The sequence below is a fragment of the Penicillium mononematosum genome, assembly GCF_028829835.1.
Source record: "Penicillium mononematosum strain IBT 11891 chromosome Unknown utg000003l:1.0-8172316.0:1.0-8177699.0, whole genome shotgun sequence".
Lineage (NCBI taxonomy): Eukaryota > Fungi > Ascomycota > Eurotiomycetes > Eurotiales > Aspergillaceae > Penicillium > Penicillium mononematosum.
Genome location: NW_026643273.1, coordinates 3,942,304 through 3,962,936, shown reverse-complemented (window position 1 = coordinate 3,962,936; position 20,633 = coordinate 3,942,304). Strand labels below are relative to the sequence as shown.

The window sequence follows — 20,633 nt, the reverse complement described above, 5'->3', positions numbered from 1 at the left end:
GTACTTCTACAACATAGTAAATATTGCTAGTAAAAAGTCATTCCTAACCCATCTCACATAATTTCGTCTAGGGGCCTCTTAGCGCAAATTTGAGACTAATCTAGTTAATGAAACCCTGGATTTATTGGTTCGTTAATATTGCCTAACCCTCGTGGCTTCTCTCCAGGTTGGAGGCGTGGCTGAAATGTGTCTTCCTCAATTTGGCATTTGATCAAATGCCCGTTATCGGCTTGCCCGTTTCGTCATCCCGTTGTGGCATGCAAGGTCCCTCTTTTTCTCGAGTCTCTAATTTACTACTCCCTACATATATCTATACATATGATCTTCAAATGGCTGCAAATCCCTACAACCTGCGGGTATTCCTTTGCTTGTTACCGCTATATGTCTTGCTTTATCGAATAGTATCCCCTTCCTTGACTAAATCTTCAGAGCGCTTATGCTGACTCTGGACATCATTCAACAGAAGCCCACATATACATAGAACAAAGAACAAAAGAAATCCAAGAACAGTAGCGCGAACCACCCCGCATCTAGATAATTCATATCCGTGAGACCCAGCGTTCGTACGGAGTAGCTACCTAAGTGCTCCGTACATACACCCTGAAGTAGATCATCCCGCTGGGACCTCGGGAGGTCACATAACTGCTTACTACCCCGTACGGAGTGTGCAATCTTACCTAGGTAACCCTTGGTAGGTTAGTGGAGCTCCCAAGGCATAAAGTACGTCAAAATCTCATTTCTACGTTGTACAAACGTATTAAAATTTAATGAACAGGTAGTATACGGCAGTGTATAGCTGCCAGTGCGCCATATCGTGTTTTTCTATATTAGATTTCGACCGTCATACCGCCAATTTACTATTACCTACAAATTTTAGCGATTAATTCCTACAACATACAATAGCAACTTCTATAGGGTGAATTTCTATAATATCTCAGTCCCTATAACAAGAATAGCCGGCCGCTTATACAGCCCTAGTCTTTATGATCTTCTTAGGTGGTCTTTTTACATGTCGTTTTAGTGGTCCTTTTTAGTAGACTTCTTAGGTAGACTTTTTAGTTTCTAGTGATATAGATAATTCCCACCCTTCTCAATTTATTAGGTAGATAGCAGAAAAGGGCTAAAAAAGGCTTAATTTATAAAGAGTCCTTCCCTATATATGACCTTGGATATCTCAACTTCTACAATATCTCAAACTCCTATAGTGCCATTTTTATCATTTTTTATTTCTATAGTCAATAACACACGCGAATACTAGTTTTATGAAAGGTTCTTCTAGCAGAATACGATATGGCGCACTGGCGGCTATACACTGCTGTAGGTAGTGGCTTGGCATTCCAAAAAGGTCTATAATGTTGAGCTCATAGAAGGGGCCCTTGCAGTAAACCACAGAAGGCATCAAGTCCCAGCCATGCACCGCACTTAGGTCTACATTGGTCGATACAATTTTGGGGGAATAAATTACTTCTACACAACCTTTCTACATATAACTTTTGTGACGAGCCGATAGTAAACACGGAACATCCCCGTTTGACAATCTATGCAGCGATATATTATCATAACATCAACTGGGTCTTCCAAAAATTTTCAACTCGGGTGTCTGAGTGCTACCAGGTAGTATTAATTAATATCATGGAGCATGATATAATACAGTATTGTAGAATTGCACGAGAACTATGGAAAGGAGGAGAAAAGGAAAACTGTAAGTCCTATTATAGTGAGACATCAGGTGACCTTGGAGAAATCCATAGATGTATTCAAACATCAGGAAGGGTAGTAGATCGTTTAGAGCTATCTAGTTCAGATTCGCCGTAGGCCTGTCTATACTAAGCCTACTATTTACTTAGGTAGTGCCTGGAAGAAAATTCGATTCTTCGTCTATCCTGTGAGCTCTAATAGCAGCAGCATTCTCATCTTGCAGTAGCGGTAAGACCTGCTGAGTTGTTACAGCCAAAGACCCACAGCGACAGGAAAAGTTACATCCTGGAAAGCCATGGGCAGGCGCACAGCAGCCTGATTAGACGCTGAAACAAACAACTACTAGCATTTACTAGCTAGGAACAACGTTAGATTCGGACCTGATAATTGGACATGATGCTGATATGTTAAACGGCAGCACTGTTGAAGATCTAAGACAGCAATGAGGGAATCTCGTTTTGAACCAGAACAATTCGTTGAGGACAGAGAGGCAGTTGAGTGTACGGGATTCGGCGATGACTTTGCGGCTTTTGCTTGATGGAGCTAGGTTGGTTCAGGATTAGACTTGGATGAAATGAGAGTTAAACAAGGAACTCAATGTGGCGTTAACCTTTTCGTTAGTATGTTTACGTCGCTAAGAAAGTGAGACATTGGGCTATCCAAGATAGCCCTACCGAATACATATGGTATTCCACGACTTAAATTCCAAGTTTCTAGAAGAGTATGTATGTCTTAACAACCCCGAGGTGAATAAGGTGATACACACAACTACGGAGACACCCGGGATTTGAACAAGAAGTATCCATCCCGGGGACCTATATACGAGCAGAGCCTGACGCCACCGTACTTGTCTCACCAGAAAACCTCCATTTCTGAACCCCCAGTGGAGTTAGACAACTCATGCAGGGTACTGGATCCTGAAAGTTTGGGCATTATCCGCACCTTTGTTGTCACCCAACTGATCCCCCGATTGGTTAGATGAGATATCGGCCAGCCCTGAAGGTTCACCCGGTTTTGTGGTAATGCGGCACATCCCAACCTCCTCACCACCCGAGACAATATCACAAGGAAGCTTCCAAAGCCAAAGTTCCACGGCATAGCCGACGCAAGGTCTTGCGGGAATCTGATCGGCAATAAAGCGTTGAGCTTCGGGCATGACGGGGTCACCGAGCATCAAGTGAGACAATAATCCACCTTGAGCGACTATTTAGAGTCGGTAGTCGGTGAACACATGAGATGGTGAATGGCTCGGAAACACATACAAAATAACGATTTATAAGATAAAGACATAAAGACAGGTCCTTTTCCTCCTAACTGAAGACGATATTCTGTTTATCAATATGATAACACAACAGTATATTGGTGTCAACTGTGTCTATTTATTTCCGGGGAGGTTCGGCTCCAGCCGACAGAGTGGATGCAATTACGGTGGGATTGGAAATAGTTAGAAAAAAAGAAGAGGAAATTTTTATTTTATGATATGTATTTGATGTGACTTGAAAAGAAGAAAATAGTTCTGCGTATAACTAGTTACCTAGGTAGTTAGGTAGTTAGCCTATTATTAGCACCTGCCCACCTGGCAGGCATAGTCGAGTAGTCAGCCGTCAAACTCCACCTGTGGCAGGGCCAGACCAAACAAGGCGCAGCAACAACAACAGACCAGCCCACTGCAAAAATTAACTCTTCTTCGTGTTCTGCTCTGACTTCGACCTCCCGATCCTCCTCCCGGGATATGCCGCGTTTGACAACTTAGCGACTTAGCAACTTACAGCACACGCAGATTTACGTACCTCCAGGCACCGGCCTAACGTCGAAACCCCCCCCCAACCCCATCACGCGAGATTTCATTCCTGATCTATTCCCTGCGAGCCTTTTTTTAATCAATCTCAAGTGACTATCAATTCTGGGAAGGGGTGCGCGCGGTGGACGAGACCCCAACACCGACCCATTGTCAACACAACGTGGATTCGATCATCTACGCCGGGGGTTGACCTCCCCGAGGAGGTCATCCCGGATGCCCGAAGCGGACATGTACGACTCGGGGGAGATCGAGCTGGATGAATATTCATCCTCTCGACGGAAAGAAACCAGGTGGTCGCGACGCAGTGGATTACATATTTTACAATGTCGGCCATGGCGTGACACTTCGAAACGCCGAGCACAACCATGGAGCCCCGTGTGGTGGATTGCACTACTTTGCTTAGTGAGCTTTGCATCGCCAGCCGCTGCTGTTCTACTGGACTTTGAAAATTGTCTATCGAAAACCATCCTCGAGTCCGATCCTCTACAACTTCAATTCGTTCCCACCAACGTGTCCGTCAAATTCAACCTTACCAACCCTCTACACCCGCTCGCCGTCACGGTATACGGAAATGTGTCGGGAACCGTGTCACGGACTGCTGACTACCCGACACCGGATTCCTCCGTCTGGACAAATCCCAATTGGACCGATGGGAAGATTGAGGATGTGAGCAGTACCAACAACCTGTACAGCACGCTGTTGACGGATCTCAATGTGCTCAGCTTCACGCCTTTCCACAATGCCTCTCGTTTTCGTGACGCACTCACGCAAGGTACCCTCCCGTTGGGTCCGGTCTTTGATTACAACCTGTGAGCTATTCCCCGAATTGAAAGCTCTCTCTGATTTTAACTGATCCTTTTCTTTTATGCAGGAGTGATTTGGCGACATTACGAGCGTTCTCTATTCAACATGATATGCTTTCAACCTACCGTTTCGGAACGATCACACCGTTATTGACGCTCCGCTCTGGAGATGCATCCGCAGTTCAGCTTGCCTGTGTTTCAGTGAGGGCCACACCGGACTTCGGAACATCACTTAAAAATGCTATCGCCTACGTGCCTCTTGTCATTTTGGTTCTCGTGGGGATTGCGACCATCGCTGCCGCCATGTATAGCCCTTGGGGCACAACTGATCTGTTTCGGTGGACAAGCAACTACGGCCGCGATGAGGATGTTCTCCGGCTGGTCACTCCTGGATTTGCAGATTGCCTGCAATACCTTCAATTCGTGGTCTTGACGGGTTCGCTTTCTTTGGATTACCCAGGGTTCTTCCAGCCTGCAGTGAGCCAAGGTGCATGGTCAACTCTCATGTTCAACCAGAGTTTCGTGAGCACTGAAAAGGGCCGTGATCCCGTTGTCGATGGTATATACGCCGTCAATGGAACTTATGGCCTCGACCGATTGAACCAATTGGTTGGCATGTCCTCGTCCCAGGATATCTGGCCCGGTATGATGATATGGGTGCTCGTGATCCTGGCCTGTGTGACGGTGCTGTTCCAGGTCGCATTCGCGCTTCGATGGCTATATCGTGAGTTGGCAAACAACACCGACCAGGATCTGCGTGCCAGAAACATGCCGTTTACCATGGGCAACCTCATTCGCATTGTCTTCAATTTCCTTCTCCTGCCAATCGTTTCCCTTTCCTTCTTTCAGCTGGTTCTTGCTCGCCAATCAACCGCTTACTGTGTCGCTTTGGCAGCTGTGGTGCTTGTTCTTATCGCTTGCTTTTCCATATGGGTCATCCGAGTGATTCTTACCACTAGACCCAAGGCTCACCTTTTTCGATGATCTTCCTACGGTGCTATTGTATGGGCCGCTATATAATACATACTGTGACGATGCAGCGGCCTTCGGTATCGTTCCAATTGTCTTGAACATCGCTCGCGGGATAGCTATTGGTGCTTTGCAGCCATCTGGCATCGCTCAGGTGGTAATGCTGGCCATTTGCGAAGTTGTCTCCGTACTAACCCTGCTGGCTTTCCGACCTTTCTCGGGACCGACTCACATGAACTTGTACCATTGCATCTTCTCTATCGTGCGCTTCTTGACAGTTATCTTGAGCGTAATCTTTGTGCCGTCATTGACAGTTTCGGACGCGGCACGAGGCTGGATCGGATATCTGATCCTCGTGTTACACGCCATGGTTTTCGTCTTCGGGTTCTTCCTCAATGCGATGCAAACATTGATCGAGGTCCTGGCAAGACTGGCTGGTGCGGGCGGTGCCACTCGTGGTGGCTTGACCAAGGTGCTTGGTATGCGCCAGCTCTCTAGGCGCACTCCGCGGCGTGATCTTACTCGCCAGAGTATGGGCTCGGAGGCTGCTATGCTCGGCCATGTTGACGACCGTATGTCTTCTCAGTTTGATGGATCGCGTCCCCGCAGCCTCTCTGGGAGCTCTGGTCTGCTTCTCAATCGTGCTGCGGCTAGTGATGGCAGGGCCAGTGCTGTCTATGACTATCCTAGTTCGCAAGGTGGCACGCACAGTCGTGCCGCTAGTGGAGGATTCCCCACACCTACCTCAACCGCCTATCAAGGAGCCGGCTTCCCTAGCTCGCCCACCAGTGGTACGATGATGGGAATGAACCCTCGTGATCCCTATTATCGACCACCCCGTCCCGGGCGAAGAACACCACCGGGGAGTGCTGCTCTCGAGAAAGGGAAGAGCCCGTCACGCGGCTTCTTGAGGTCAAAACCAAGCCGCCGGGCAGTGAATACCGAAGACGACCTGGCAGATGGTACCATGTCTGGCCGGGCCACACCCGTTCCGGCATATCTAGCAGCGCCGAAGGATGACATGGAGCTCGATGCCCCACGCAAGCCGAAGGATTATGCTGTTCGCGAGGTTGATTTCTACTACGGTGTCCGAGGCCCACCGCTCTCCCACAGCGGCACCCGTAAGTTGAAAACTGGCCCAGCAGATCCCACAGGCCCAGTCTCGTCTGCGACAGGGTGGTTCCGAAGCTTGCTCCAAGGGAAGACCAAAGACAACGCCAAAGGATTTGAGGTGGTCCGAAGTGCTCGTGCTCCTCCTCCTGGTCTATTCCCGCGTGGAGGTGACTATAATGATAATTATCAGGATGATACAGGCACGCCATCCGCGAGCCATTCTCGAAATGTGTCTACTAGCAATGTTCCTTATCGGGATTCAGATAACGACCACGACCCGGAACGGCCAAGTGATTCCCGGCCACCAGTGCTGCCACAACTTAATACGACAGTTGGCGGTGGCATTGAGTTGCCCAGTCGAACGGGCTCTCGTCACACACAGGCGCCTGGCGAACAAGGTGCGGGTGAAACAGCCGCTGGCCTTCCAGTTGTGACCGAGACCTTGTCGCGCAACTCTGAGGCAGGCCAGCACTATGTGCACTCTGAGCACCATCTCCAACCAGAAGGCTCCGCCACTGCCCGCCTGCCCTTTAGCGGGAGTAGCTCACCATCTCGCGAACGAGGTCTGTCTATGACCTCTACTTCAAGGTCAAGGTCCAACGCCTCGAGCCAGCAGACGGGCCCTCGAGCGGAAAGGCCCTCGAGTATGGGCTATGTACCACAACATCGCGCACACGACCACATCCACGAGGCGAGCCCGGATGAGCCGTCATTCACAGGCAGCTCAGCAGAACTTGTCGACGAATCTGCGCTGGGCGGGCACGAACGCTAAAAACATGACAAAAGGCAGCCACATGTATTTTGAACCAGTATATTCCTCTTCTTCTTCGATATCTACCTCTTATCTCTGTCTCTGTTCCCATCGATGGATCTCCCCCCAACTTATTTCCCATTTACCTCTATTGATATCGTACCACCTCTCCTCCCGGAAATACTGGCGAATTGATGCCACTATCACGAATTTCCTTGATTTCTGTCTATCTCTTGCTTTGTGTGCTTACCCAAAATCGCTGCGACGGCGTTTTATCTCTGATCCCGAGGTACATCTAATGGGGAATGATCTCATTGGCTTCTTGTTATCTTTCTGGCTGTCGCTGAACCCAGGCCACATGCTGTTTTCTTTTTGGAGGTTCTGCTTTTTTCTGTACCTGTCTCTCTTCGATCTTCTTGTATCAATCTTAGGACACACTAGTACCAAGATCATAATTAATAAGGGTTGTTCATTGCAGTTTCTTAGCCGCGATAGTAGTGTCTATTTGTCTAGAAAGATCAGTAAAAGTAAATAGTTCACTTAGATGAGCAAAATATGTCTCGTTGCATCACCACGCATGGCTCGCCGTCTAACTAGTGCTAATATCATGGAGACCCAGGTCAGAACACTGAGGCTTCAAACCATACCAGATAGCCTGCAGAAGAATCTGCACGAGGCTCGACAAGTTGCCTTTCCCGACCCCCTTCGACGTGGCTCTCCTTGGAGCACAAGAGACATCGCTAGCAGCATACCTAGGATTTTCTCCACTAGGTCTTGGACTTCTTCGTGTGCTAGCATTTAGCACCCTCGAGGCCGTTCAGTTCATCCATTGATGCTTTCCCAGTGAGTGGGTTGGAGACAACATGCGTTAATGTGCCATTCTCCGTACCAGGAATAGTGGTAGCCAGCGAACTGAGAGCAGCGTGAAAGATAAGCAGACTAGGGTTGTCGAAGAGTAGTTGTCAGTAGAGTTGCTCAAAGTAGGGGGGGATGTTGGAATTTAAAGGGGTCGACGTACTAGGGTATAGGTGAATGGGAGCAAAGTCGGAGTAAAGTGAGGGACGGGTGAGAGTAGGGTGAGAGTAGGGCGAGAGTAGGGTGAGAGTAGGGTGAGAGTAATATAAAGGATGAGAAGGCTATAGATATTGGAGAGACGGCAGAAGGGCTGCTTAAACCAGGTGGAAGGCAGTCATATAATGCGATGTACCAGGGGGTGAGTGAGACCAATGTGAAAGATAAGACTACAATTGTGGAAGAGCCAACCTCAGAAGGGCTACTTAAAGGATGCGGAAGGGCATTAACATAAATCATCGTCTAATTGATATCTCTAAGCTTCAACGGCACCCAAATCACGACGCCAAATTTTCACCGGCATTTCACCCAAAATCAAATTCATCGTCTCCAACCGCTTCAATTCCCAACCCGGGTAAGGCAGAGCAAAGTCATAACGATGTACCATAGAAGCAACTGCCTTAGTCTGCTCCAGGTATGAGATATTCCGACCAATACAAGACCGAGCACCAGCAGAGAAGGCAATCAAGTACGGCTGCAACGCCTTGCCTTCTTCCCCAAGCCATCTCTCAGGAATATACTGGTCTGCGTTGGGGAACACACTCTCGTCGCGGTGTGCTACGAGAGCAGACATGCTCACGGTGGTATTACCAGCAACCCATTCCCCGAGAATGTTCGTGCCTTCGGCTGGAGTCTCACGCGGAAGACCGTGGGAAGTCGGCGGGAAGATTCGTAGGGACTCATCCAAGCATGCTCGGAGGTAGGGAAGATGCTTAACTTTATCGTAATCAGCCACAACCTCGTCTTCGTCCAGAACCGCGTCAAGCTCCTCGCGGAGCTTGGCTAAGGTTTGGGGGTTGCGGATGAGTTGGTACATGACGTTGGCGATGGCAACAGCCGTAGTCACACTACCAGCGTTCATCATGATGTTGCACTCGGCAACGACCTCACCCCATTCGAGGTTCTTGGCGTTTCCATTCTTATCTTCCATGAGGGCCTGGAAGAAGTCCTCGAGTTTCTCACCGGCTTCATAACGTCGTAGCCTTTCACTGCCCCGTCGCCACATAATGTTCTCCCAGTTGTCGGCAGATGTTTGCATTCGACCGAAAAATGGAATAACGTTGACTAGCTTGTTGACAATTGGATACCACTCATAGTTCCAAACGATGAGGGACTGCTTCCGAGCAGTCGGGTAGAGGGCCTCGCGCAAGTTGGTCTCATAGGTAGAGCCATCTTTCCTTTCGGCAATGCAAAGATCAGTCCCGGAATCCAAGAAGCCCAGCTTCTCTGAGAGACCAATGTCGGCGATTGCATCAAGGGTGAAGAAGTTGGTCCAGGCTCGGAGGTCAAGCGTGAGGTCTTTCTGGTCGGGTGCGGTTTTCCCAGACGCCACTTCCGCAGAGGCGGGCGCGGTGCAGACTTTGTCAAAATGCTTGAACATTCTTTGGACCTTGTCGGTCACTTTGTATTCCCACGTCTCCAGGTTCTTGAGCGCATAGGCGGCAGAGAGGATCTTGCGCTTTCGGGCATGGTCAGGCTTATCTACAACATCGGCCAGATTGTAGTGGGTTCCAGAGGTGACCACATATGAGGGATCCTTGATACACTTGGTGTTGTGGCCATAGATGTCCTTGATAGCCCTGACATCGCCATAAGACAGCTGGTTGGGGCCTGTTCGAATGACGGGGTTCTTTTTGTGTAATTCGGTCAATTCCATTGAACGGAAGCCCCGCGAAGCCATGATCATGAATGGAACTGCTGAAAATCCGGAGAAGGGTGTGAGATTTGGGTATCTCCTTAAGCCTGAATGAACGGGTCAGCAGTTGCCCTAATGATGTTCAACCAGAGGATCGAACTGGTTTGTTAGGAAATACCTTTTGGATCCCGAAGATATTCAATGTATGGAATCACGAGGAAATAACCCAGAAGGAACAGGCCTAGCCCAGCTGCATAGGGCGCAGCCGACAAGGCTGATAATACAGTGATCATGTTGTGTGGAAGGTAATAGGTTGAACTGGAATTATAGACTGTGCAAGGCAGTGAAACGCCACGTCTAGAAGCAACAAGTCCTTCTCCAAGTCGGTTCGTCTTGAGTGAAAGAGATTTGGGAAAGTAAGAATGCTTGGGCTGTTGGTAGGGCAGGATGGCGCTGGTTTAAGTATCATTCTCCCACATGTCTTCGTGCCATCATTCAGCACAATGGATATCTTCATCTGGTTCCCCATATTGGCCACAAGGTTCAAAGTGCAGATCGGCAAATCCAAGCATCCAATAACCATTTCTGTCTTGTGGGTTGGTGCCAGATGAGTTGCCCGTGCAGCGGATGCGGGGACGGGGAATGTTTCCCTCTTGGAATATCTCGAAACCGGGGAACATTCCCCCGTAGGGAGGTGGGGTAACGTCAATGATCGAAGATGATCAACGATGATACAACATCTGGCAAGATACAGATGGTTATTGTTATTGAAAGCTTGACATAATTCATGGCCTCTCCAGGCTGATACTCCGCGAAGTGGCCTTGTTCCTTATCCATCCTACTTAGGTTTAGCATCTCCTATAAGAGTGGCTAAATTCGAAAAGACTTGGCTTCATTTGGAGGCTCTTTTCGATAATACATTTTGCATGATGCGTCGTAAATGAAATTGATATACATTCGAAACAGCAACGGGTATAATAGAGCAATAGAGGAGAATCCATAACACCTTCGTAAACCACAATACTAAAACAATCCGAAATTCCCATCAAAAGTAAGCGGCAATGTAGACAGACCCTCATCCATAATATTCCCTAACATAAACCAAGGGTCTCCGAAATTCGGGTCCATGCCGACCTCGGGGGCCATTCCCATCGGAGGAGCAAGCTGCATCCCAGCAACGGTGGACATATCCGGGTATCCCTGACTCTGCGCACTCGACGGTAGATCTGGGTAATTCGGTGTGAGTTCGGTGGATGGATAGGGTTGGTAGTAACCCCTCGTCTCCATCTGGGTCGAGTCTGGGGTCGGGAGTGTGGTTGGGTATGATGTGCCAGGTGACCAGGCGGTTTGGGGCGGTTCTGGCCCAAAACTGGACGAGCCCGGCACTGTTGAGCTTGGACTCTGGTTAGAGGAATAGGATTGTGCAGCTATTGGGCGTTGGGAGTTGGGATCGTTCGCCCGGTGCGCTGGGTCGCCCATGGCTACTTCGCTCAGGAAATGGAGGGGTGTCATTCCCGCTGCCATCTGCGTTCTTGGATTGGCAGATGCAGCGTTCGGGGTATCACGGTTCTGTGTCTGTCGGCGATCCGAGGGTTTCTGATCATTGGAAAAGACCTCTTTCAATTCCCGGCCATGATCTCCCTGGTCGCGCTTTTTGATAAACCAATTGCGCAACAAGACCATTATGTTTCCAAATTTCGCTGCTACACGGCCACCATCACGCGCCGCGGCGGCACGGTAATGAGCGATCACTTTATCCAGATAATAATCGAGTTTGAGACTTTGCACGTCGAGAATCTGCCTGATTCGACTGTCCGGGGATATGAACAGTGAGTATATTTTTATCAAACTGACCACGGGATACGTTGTCCGCGCTATTGACGTGGTGGGCAAACATATAAGTCGGTCGATCTCAACGGCGCAAATGATGTCCAGACTCTCGTGGATGCAGCGTATAGCCGTGGTCAACGTACTGACGGCTGCCGCAATTGATGGGTTGTGCAACTCATCCTGAGATGGAGAGTTGATGCCGGTATTGTAGTCCACGCACATTGCAGATCCATGGATGAAGAGATTCAGAACATGTTCTATGTGAATCATTGGCTCTAGAAGATTGTCAGCAGAAGATTAAAAGCCATTATCAAGACCAGCGCATACCAGTGTAAACATCCCGCGGAACCCCTTCTCTCCACTGTGCCAATCTATCCTCAAATACTTTTATATTATACCACACCTTACTGTCCGCGAAGGAGGTGATGGACCCAGGATCCTCGTCAGAAAAGTGATGTGAAGAATCCTCCATGATGGATCCCAGCTTTATCCACCATTTCAAATTCCGATCGGAGGGCAGGGCATCCGGGTGAGTTTCTAGAATCTCAAGGCACTGGTCCATGTACGGCTGCCAGGTGATCAGGTGTACTCTCCTCATAGCCGCCGACATCCTGCGAAATGTTAGCGGGTGATTCCCACAGCAGAACAACCCGGTTTGAAACTCACTGGACAGATAAGAAATAACAGCCAACCCAAGTCCGCCTTGCCTCCGGTCCATCTGGATCAAACGCCGGACCCGATGGCTTTTTAATGATTAGCTCGCGGATCATATTGAAGCTCCGTCTATTATCGGAGATGCGACGGTTCAATCCAAGTTCCATTGCCATGACCGCAGCCATGTGCGTCAAAGTAAAGAACTTGATCTCGTCGAAGTTATCCGGTGGCAGGTACCAGATAGAACAGACCAGTATAGCCTGGACCAGCTCAAGCGACTTTTGGCCTTTGACCACAACATGCTCGGCGATCAGACGATAAAACTCATTCACGAGGATCGGCTGTGCATCGGAATTGAAGACGGCAACGGCAGCGGCGATAATGGCAAGGAACAAGTAGGGTTTATTGCGCCGAACCTCGCCCATCGTAGTCCCCGAAGGGAAAACAACGAAAGGCAGCTCCGGTGCCATTTGATGGATATACCGGTCAAATGCCGCGTTGGCAGTCTTGTAATCTATAATCCCGCGGTCGATCATATCAGCAAACTCATTCGCAGCCTCATGCTTCGGTAGCGACGGCGCAGGATCACCACCAACAGGTCTGCGCCAATGCGTGGACGCATGGCTGGGAATCTGCTCCGCAGACGGACTACCCGGTCGCGAGTATCGTGGCGCCAGCAGCCCACCAGACGAATCCTTGACTTCGCCGGTATGCTGCCGTTTCATTCCAGCCATCTTCGGCTCTCCACCCATCCACCTCCGACCAGCCAGCTGCTCATCCCGCCCAGACGGTGATTGCCCCGCTCCACCAGAGAATAGCGCACCCGTCGAATGCGATGCCTGCAGCGTCGCTGTGAGCGCATCAATCTTCCTCTCCAGCTCCGCTACCCGGCTGTCTGTCTTTTTCTGTCGCTTGCGCGTCGGCGCAGTCACAACGCACGTCCGCCGCGCTTTCGCGCAGCGCTTGCATGACCCATCCGGGTGCGTCGGATCTGGGTCACAGCGCACTTTCAGCTGTCGGCAGGGCTCGCATGCCCGCGATCGTTTGGTGTCGCCTGCTGTGTCGTGCGGATCTGGAGATTGATTGCTGTCTGGACCGATCGAGAAAGATGGGTGCGTCTCCCCGTGTCCATGGCCATGCCCGTGCCCGTGTCCATCACCATGTGTATCCCGGCTTTGGTAGGGGTTTAGGGGTGCGTGGGAGGGAGGCTCAGGGTAATCCGGGCCTGTGCTCATTGTCGGTCGGGTCGGCGTGTAAAAAGACCGTTGAGGGTTCCCGTGTCGGCCGTGTTCCAGCTGCGGATCGATTTCCATGCAGTGCGAGGTTATAATACCGGTTCGAAGACCAGATCACTGTTACACATTAACATCAATTCAAATTCCCCATTAGGGGAGGTAATTGTTGGGTTTGCCAGTGTCGTTATCGATGACAGCTGTGGTTTTGGGTAGAAATGCACGGAGAACGGTGATCACAAGCACCGACCACCGATGTGGAGGATCAACGCCTCAGCAGAGTGGGTTCTGTCAAGCAAGGGGAATCCATCAAACAAAGCTTACCTTTCTCTTATAATACCACTTAGTCCTGTTTGACACTCTCGTCACTTTGTGAAAGTGATGTGAGAGTGCTTTTGATTTTTGAGTTTCAACTAACATCTTAGGGGCACGTGACATACACCTCGGTATCTGCGTCTACATCTGACTTACTTTTTCGGATTGAGATGAGATTTCATTGATCATTAGATCTCAACTGAGACCTATACGCCGAGCAGGGATATCAGAACAAAAATCCCCAAACGCCATGAACCAAAAAGTAGGAAAAGCAAAAAGCTAAGCTAGCAAAAAGATTTCAAATTCACACTAGATGGATGTGCAACTTATTCCGAAAGCTTGTGGACTGGGCACTCCATCTTCCTCTCAAACCAATCCACAATGCAGTGCTTGTGGAACTTGCACAGGCACTCAAGACGGGCCAGGGTCTGCCCAACCTCGTAGTCCTCCATACATATCGTGCACTCCGCTGCCTGGCCATCCTCACCGAGGCAGTCCTTCTCCGTGGCCACAAATGGAAGCATGCGGACTGCCGGCGGAGGACGGGGCAGCGGAGGACTCTGCTGCGCGGATGATGTCCGGGGTGGGGCAGCCGGGCTCAAATAGCCCTCAATGCATGCCCGGGTGTGAGCTTGGCGCGCCTCGAGAGGCTGCTCGGGACTCAGTGGGAGGAATTGACGTCTGCATACGGGGCAGAAATCACCCTCATCCAATGGAGGCCCGCGGCGCGGGTTACCGTCGCGACTAGAAAATGAACGACGTGGTCGGGCTATGCCAGTGGCCGAGGGAACTTGGCGGGGTTGCGAGTTCAGTTCGTTCAAGAACTGTGGTCGGTCATTTGCACCCACGGTTCGTCGTTCTTGGCGAGCTTCGTGGTTATGACTCGGCCCCTGCGCGTTTTCATGTCAGTCCATATTTTATTAGGCAAAGTGATAGGGGAGAACTAACTGGTAACGCGTGGTATGCGTTAGCTATAGTGGATGAAAGAGAATGGGCGGGTCGATGTCCGTGTGCCCGCACGGTATTGTAGCCAAGGGGATTCGGGTTTGGATCGGGCACACATGGATTGCAAAGTCGTACTTCTTCACCTCCGCCAAGAGCAGGATTGAGTGCCGTTGTTCGTGTCGTTGCTGCTGCTGTCGACGTTGATGATGATAGAACAGGGTCATCGTCCGTGAGATCGACGACCGGTGGAGGGTGGCAGGAGGGCATTTGCGGAGAATCGGGGACAAGGTCAACAAACTCAGGAGGACGGACAATATACTGTCTGGGAATTGTGATCCGATGTGGGGAACACGATGCACATACGACTCTTCCGCACTTGCGACAGTGGTGCTTTCTGTGCCAGAAGCTGAAGACTATCCCACAGATCGGACATTCTGACACATCCGAATCTGCCTGCCATTTGGGGAGAGCGATATCCATAAATGGTGAGTGTGGATCATTGTGAACAGATGTATTGGAGTGAGCTTGGTTAAGCCAGTGTCTTTGATTCTCCCGTTGAGAAAGACCCGGTGGTTGTTCGCCAGAAGTAGGAGAATGAGACGCTCTTGGGGGAGGGAAGAGATATCAATTGCTGTTGCAAATGACGACCCAGGTGCCGCAGAAATAGAAGTTCTAGTGCGGGACGAAGGCAGTACCATTGAAACAGATCTATGTGGCAAGATACTCCTGGAGGAACCCCCATTGTCTCGGGCCGGTCCAGCCGTGCCTCCAGATCGTCCCCATTGAGACCTCGCATCCTCACCGGTACTGGTCAATCGTCTCTTACGGTCTGACCCGGGGCGAATAGGAAAGGCTCTCACCCTGGAGCTGCCTCCTTCGTAGCCGTTGTAGCTTCCAGATTGAATTGTGCCATGTCCCTCTGGTCTTTCCACTGGCCTTGCACTTGCTCGCATCCTCGATGGGGGGCTGGACTGAATCGGGCTGGACGACGCCGTGCTTGATCCAGGCATTATTATAGCTAGGTAGACGGATATGGGCCCTCTGGAAAACACTGTTCAACTCAGGCAACGAGATCGATCTCGGCCGTTGGGGTGACAGTCTTCATGAACTAGGTGGCGATGGTGAGGGAAATGGATGGCAGGGAAGTCGAAAATATCGATGTAGAGGATGGAGAGTCCTTTTGTGCAATCCTGGGCTCAGCCTCAATGACGTTGACGCTTTTTGCCGAAGATTGCATCAAGGAGAGAGAGGATGATGCTTATCATGGAGCCAAGGCTGATTGGATCGGATTTAGGAGATGGATGAGGCTGAGAGTCGCGTGACTATGCTCTCAAATGCTAGCATAGATTAGCGATGCCAGCAGCAGATGGAAATGATGAAAAGAACAAAACAAGTAGAGTAACACTTGACTCACAGAGAAAAGAGAGGAAGTGGTGAAGAGTAGTGTATGTTTGGCCCAGATACGGCTGCTATCGTGGGGCAGGCGGTGAGAATGGTGGCGATTGACATCGGCCCGATCTACGGTATAGCCGTCATATTACAACATTGACCGCCTTCCAATTTACTATTGTCTCCTTACTCCATGCACAATCTACAACAGTAGTAATTAATTCCTACAATATCAACTTCTACATGGTCAATTTCTACAATATCTCAATTTCTATAAGAATACTCGCTTTTCACACAAGTGTCCTCAGAGACCCCATACTGCATACATTGTTCAGATCAGCTTGAAATACCCTCTGCATAGCCCTGTTGACGTAAATATGCCCTGAGGATCTATACTTTTCTGAATGTCCCTCAATCTCCGAAGATTCGCTTCGCCATAACCGGAAAACGGCTCCTGATCTTTGCTTGCGTAGTTTATATATAGCCAAGGATGATGCTTTCCGGCTTTTTGGGTCGCATCAATTGCCCTTTGCACCCATCTGCCTGCGAGCGCATTGATGGCGCTGTCATCCGCGCCGTTATTCCATCGTGTGTTGAACAGAACAACTAAAATCGTCAGTAACTATCTCTAAATCTTGTCCCTTTCTTTCTTCCATTTTAATATCCACCATGACTATCTTAATAGACAGTGGGAATCAACGTACCGGTGAGTGGTCCATCAGCTTCTATACCGGCAGCACTCCCTCCTCTTTCGCTATTAGCGCGGATAGCGGCCCCGTACAAAGGTTGAATGACAAGGCCCGGTGTAAAACCAGGGATGTTCTTGATGGGTTGTATTTCTTCCATCAATATATCCTGCATCTTTCGGTCGAGATCTGCGGACGGATAGTAGGTCACTGTCGCATACAGGTTTCTAATACTGGTTAGTCTTGTTAATTGGATTTAAAGTAATATACATAGGGCATACCGGCCACCAGATGGCAAGATACCCTCGACGCTGAAGTTGCTGGGCCAATCTATCCGGAGAGTACTTGATTCGAACGGAATCTCATTCACCTCTCGAAATGGCGGAGGGCTGGATATCGGATGTGCGTATTCTTGGTTCATCCCGAGGATGAAATCGTCTGCCTTTTGGTCATATTCAAATCGGTAGTAAAATGCCATTGCTGTATCATTCTTCCATGTTGTCGTCAGTTGGTATGCCTGCTCTAGGATATCCTCCCTCTTATCCACAGAATAAATTCGACTTCCTCCATGCATTTGGCCTTGAGGAACAGCCCTCATCGTGAAATGAGTGACAATACCGAAATTGTTCATGCCCCCTCGTAGGGCGAAGTAAAGATCCGGGTGTGTTTGGTCATTGATTGTTCTGACGGTAGCGTTAGGTAGGACAAGCTTTCGTGAAAGTGTTAGCACACTCCTTGTCCAGGCTGAGAATCTGGGAAATTATACGTACCTCATATTCAAAGATGTTATCCATCGCCAATCCGTACATGGGAGATAGTGCGGAGAATCCTCCTCCAAGAGCAAACCCACCCAGGCCCACGTCTGCGACTCTTCCCCCCAGCGTAGTAAGGTTGTAATTCTCAAGGCTGACATACATACTATGCAAGACATGGCCGCTACCCAATTTCACGGTCGATCGGTCTGCGGAAACCTCGAGAGACCTCATCTTTTGCATATCGATAGTCACACCACCGACAGAGACAGAATCATCAGGGTCCCGAGCATGGCCACCTCCTCTGACCGCAAAGCGACACGATGCGTCTAGGAGTATATGAAGAATATTTGACACATCCTCAGTCGTTGTCGGCTGGACTCGACAAGCAGATTGAGCTTCCTGTTGTTTTTCGTCCCAGACAGTGAGGTTACTGTTGCCTGGAAAGTATGCAAAGGAGCCGAAGCCACTGGCCAGCTGCGAACACTAGCTAAATGTTAGTAAGACGGAAAATTCTGGAAAACATTCGACATACTGCTTCCATACATCCCGACGAGGGCACTTCTTCTTGCTGTGCTTCGACCGGGAGAAGACTGGCAATAGGAAGAACAAGGCTGTAATAATTGGTTTCATTGCTGAGCTGAGGTTGATAAAAGGAATGATTATGGAGTTCAAGGTGTGCGAGAAGATTCCTTTATCAGTTCCAGAGATCTCCACTCATTCACCCCCTGGTTGATCACTCCTATCTTCTGCAAGATGCTTACTGTGGGCTTCCTGCCGCTGTCTCCCGAGGTCCTGCAAGATGCTTACTGTGTGATGTCCTCTGCATACTATGGAGAATACTAAGCCGGACGAATAATGGTCCGGTGATGAGCCCGCATTTCCCCCTAGCGGATGATCTTGGCCCGGCAGCCATTTATTTGCACACAGGGAGTCTCTCATGGTGGTGTATTTCCAACATTGTATCACGCATATGGGGCCGTATGATAATTGAAGAAATTCGAGAAATAATTCGTCCTTTTACATACAGCGGCAAGATTCCATTCTCCACCTCATGCATCGAGAGTAAGTGCCATGACTTTTCCCTTTCCACTATAAGTGGTCACATCTCCTGTCTCCCCCCCGGTCGTGATGTAAAGAATATTTGCATGTTGGTTTCGCCCCAGCGCCGCCGAGGTAGCCGTCTTGACCGCAGATGAATTCAGGCTCCCGGCAACGACTTCCTGTGTGCCATTGAGAAAAGCCCTGACGACAACATTGTCCGTAAGACCAGCAAGATATGCCACACCGCGTGGAGTAATCGCAAAGTCATCTGCGGGAACTCCTTTACTGATCACTTCATATGGGCCAACGGCCTGACCAGTAATCGTATTGACACGAACACGGCCGTAAAGCCGACGGGGTGTATTAACATAGTAAACATAATCACCCAGCACCTTCACCCCATTGACTCCTAGCAATGGCCCAATATCGGTATTCGGCGCCATGGTCTCATCCTTCAATATGGCGGAGTAATTGCCCGAATTGGTGTCAAGACGCCACACAAGCCCAAGTTGGGAGTCGGCGATCGCGACCAACCCCGCCGCTCGGTTCAGGACTGCGATACCGTTCAAGCTTCCAATTGGAATGGTGTTTATCGGTGTTACCATAGCCTCCCCGTCTGTATTATCCAGTTGAACTTTCCAAACGTGGTTGGAGGCTATGACAGCGTAAACGTCAGGTGTGAGCTCGGTAATCCCAGTCGCCATCTCAGCATCACTGAAGTGGTGGATCATCCGTGCCTGAGGCTCAGGATCTTCAAGTGACCGGGAAGGTTTGATCTCCCAGAGCTCAGGTGTGTTCACCAGAGTCACGAGCAAATTGCCGTTCGGTCGAACGGCAATATTTTCAACCCAAGTTGCATTCGGAAATTGGTAGACCAGGCGCAAAAGAGGGTTGTGACGGGAGGCGTTGCCGGTAGCTGCGAACAAGAAAATGAGGACGAAGATCAAGAAATGGCCGGGCATTGTGAGGACGGACATTGCAAGGACAGGCAGTGCTCTGAATCTAGATGGATTCCTTCGAAGCTGTATTTTCCCTTATAAGTACATAGAATGCCTCTCCAGGGCTGTGTTGGCCGATCTTAGCATACATATTTATGGATGTATGCATCCTGCTTATACTGTGGGTCTACTCACCACATTCCTGCGTGAAGGGCTTTGAATGTATCTTTTACTACCTATACATCACATTATGTATTGATTCAGGTGAATACGCATGTATCATGGTCTACAGTTTAATCGAAATAGTAATATCAGAAGCATGTATAGCCACTGGACTATCGACATGTACATGTTCCGATGAGTCGCCGTTCCAGTCATTTACATCTTCTCCACTTGAAATTAAACGATATGCGGCTAATGCAACCTGCTTACATGCCAAGACGCCCTAACTCCTTGTATGTGGGTGGATTTGGCTGAACTCCAAATATGCTTAAGTGGGAATCTCTCGGAATGAACTACAGTTGTATAAGTGTTGAGCCTTGGCAAAGCCAACATATGGCTATGTGCTGTTTCACTTCTTGTATTGGGCCCTAATGCGATGGGATACTGATAGTGCTAAATGCTTGATCGATAGCTATCGATGACTATGAAAATCGAGTAACAATGTTGTGGAATACAGAAACACAATCTGTATAGCATGTATGTAATTGAGATCAAAGATAATGTATGAAAAACACTATGAATATGAAAATTCCAATATACTGTGAAAAGTAATAATTGATTTGTCTATCTTCTTCATACATGGAAAGGAGCATCTATTTATGCTCCTTTTTCGTATACCCCCATTATGGTAGAATAGAAAAGACTCGGTGAGAAAACAGGACTCGGTGAGAAACAACAACAACAAGAAGAAGCAAAGACTGACTGAAAGCAGGCTCAATTGAAATACCGAAGCGCCGATGCAGTAGGTAACGACCTGTATACTGAGGACAGCAATGTCATGATC

General features: G+C 49.3%; 7 protein-coding genes across 7 annotated transcripts; 1 reads left to right on the top strand and 6 right to left on the bottom strand.

Annotated features, from left to right (window-relative positions):
- Positions 1 to 2,596: 2,596 nt before the first annotated feature.
- Positions 2,597 to 2,854, bottom strand: N7519_006496 (uncharacterized protein; the record flags this gene model as incomplete). Its single annotated transcript, XM_057293272.1, has 1 exon — positions 2,597 to 2,854. One exon carries the CDS (start codon positions 2,852 to 2,854, stop codon positions 2,597 to 2,599), a length of 258 nt encoding a protein of 85 aa, XP_057148083.1.
- Positions 2,855 to 3,712: 858 nt separating this feature from the next.
- N7519_006495 (uncharacterized protein) lies at positions 3,713 to 7,156 on the top strand (the record flags this gene model as incomplete). Its single annotated transcript, XM_057293271.1, is given in 4 exon segments — positions 3,713 to 4,308; positions 4,371 to 5,184; positions 5,198 to 5,244; positions 5,269 to 7,156. 4 exon segments carry the CDS (start codon positions 3,713 to 3,715, stop codon positions 7,154 to 7,156), a joined length of 3,345 nt encoding a protein of 1,114 aa, XP_057148082.1.
- Positions 7,157 to 8,462: 1,306 nt separating this feature from the next.
- On the bottom strand, positions 8,463 to 10,135 carry N7519_006494 (cytochrome P450; the record flags this gene model as incomplete). The annotated part of the gene is made up of 2 exons (XM_057293270.1): positions 8,463 to 9,949; positions 10,021 to 10,135. 2 exons carry the CDS (start codon positions 10,133 to 10,135, stop codon positions 8,463 to 8,465), a joined length of 1,602 nt encoding a protein of 533 aa, XP_057148081.1.
- A 730-nt stretch (positions 10,136 to 10,865) lies between these two features.
- On the bottom strand, positions 10,866 to 13,639 carry N7519_006493 (putative C6 transcription factor (War1); the record flags this gene model as incomplete). The annotated part of the gene is made up of 3 exons (XM_057293269.1): positions 10,866 to 11,947; positions 12,000 to 12,283; positions 12,339 to 13,639. 3 exons carry the CDS (start codon positions 13,637 to 13,639, stop codon positions 10,866 to 10,868), a joined length of 2,667 nt encoding a protein of 888 aa, XP_057148080.1.
- Positions 13,640 to 14,199: 560 nt separating this feature from the next.
- N7519_006492 (phosphatidylinositol-3-phosphate-binding ubiquitin-protein ligase) lies at positions 14,200 to 15,085 on the bottom strand (the record flags this gene model as incomplete). The annotated part of the gene is made up of 2 exons (XM_057293268.1): positions 14,200 to 14,763; positions 14,822 to 15,085. The coding sequence occupies 2 exons, from the start codon at positions 15,083 to 15,085 to the stop codon at positions 14,200 to 14,202; spliced, it is 828 nt and encodes a 275-aa protein (XP_057148079.1).
- Positions 15,086 to 16,885: 1,800 nt separating this feature from the next.
- On the bottom strand, positions 16,886 to 18,278 carry N7519_006491 (FAD-binding oxidoreductase; the record flags this gene model as incomplete). Its single annotated transcript, XM_057293267.1, has 4 exons — positions 16,886 to 17,120; positions 17,175 to 17,602; positions 17,664 to 18,131; positions 18,192 to 18,278. The coding sequence occupies 4 exons, from the start codon at positions 18,276 to 18,278 to the stop codon at positions 16,886 to 16,888; spliced, it is 1,218 nt and encodes a 405-aa protein (XP_057148078.1).
- A 419-nt stretch (positions 18,279 to 18,697) lies between these two features.
- Positions 18,698 to 19,666, bottom strand: N7519_006490 (uncharacterized protein; the record flags this gene model as incomplete). The annotated part of the gene is made up of 1 exon (XM_057293266.1): positions 18,698 to 19,666. One exon carries the CDS (start codon positions 19,664 to 19,666, stop codon positions 18,698 to 18,700), a length of 969 nt encoding a protein of 322 aa, XP_057148077.1.
- Positions 19,667 to 20,633: the final 967 nt, after the last annotated feature.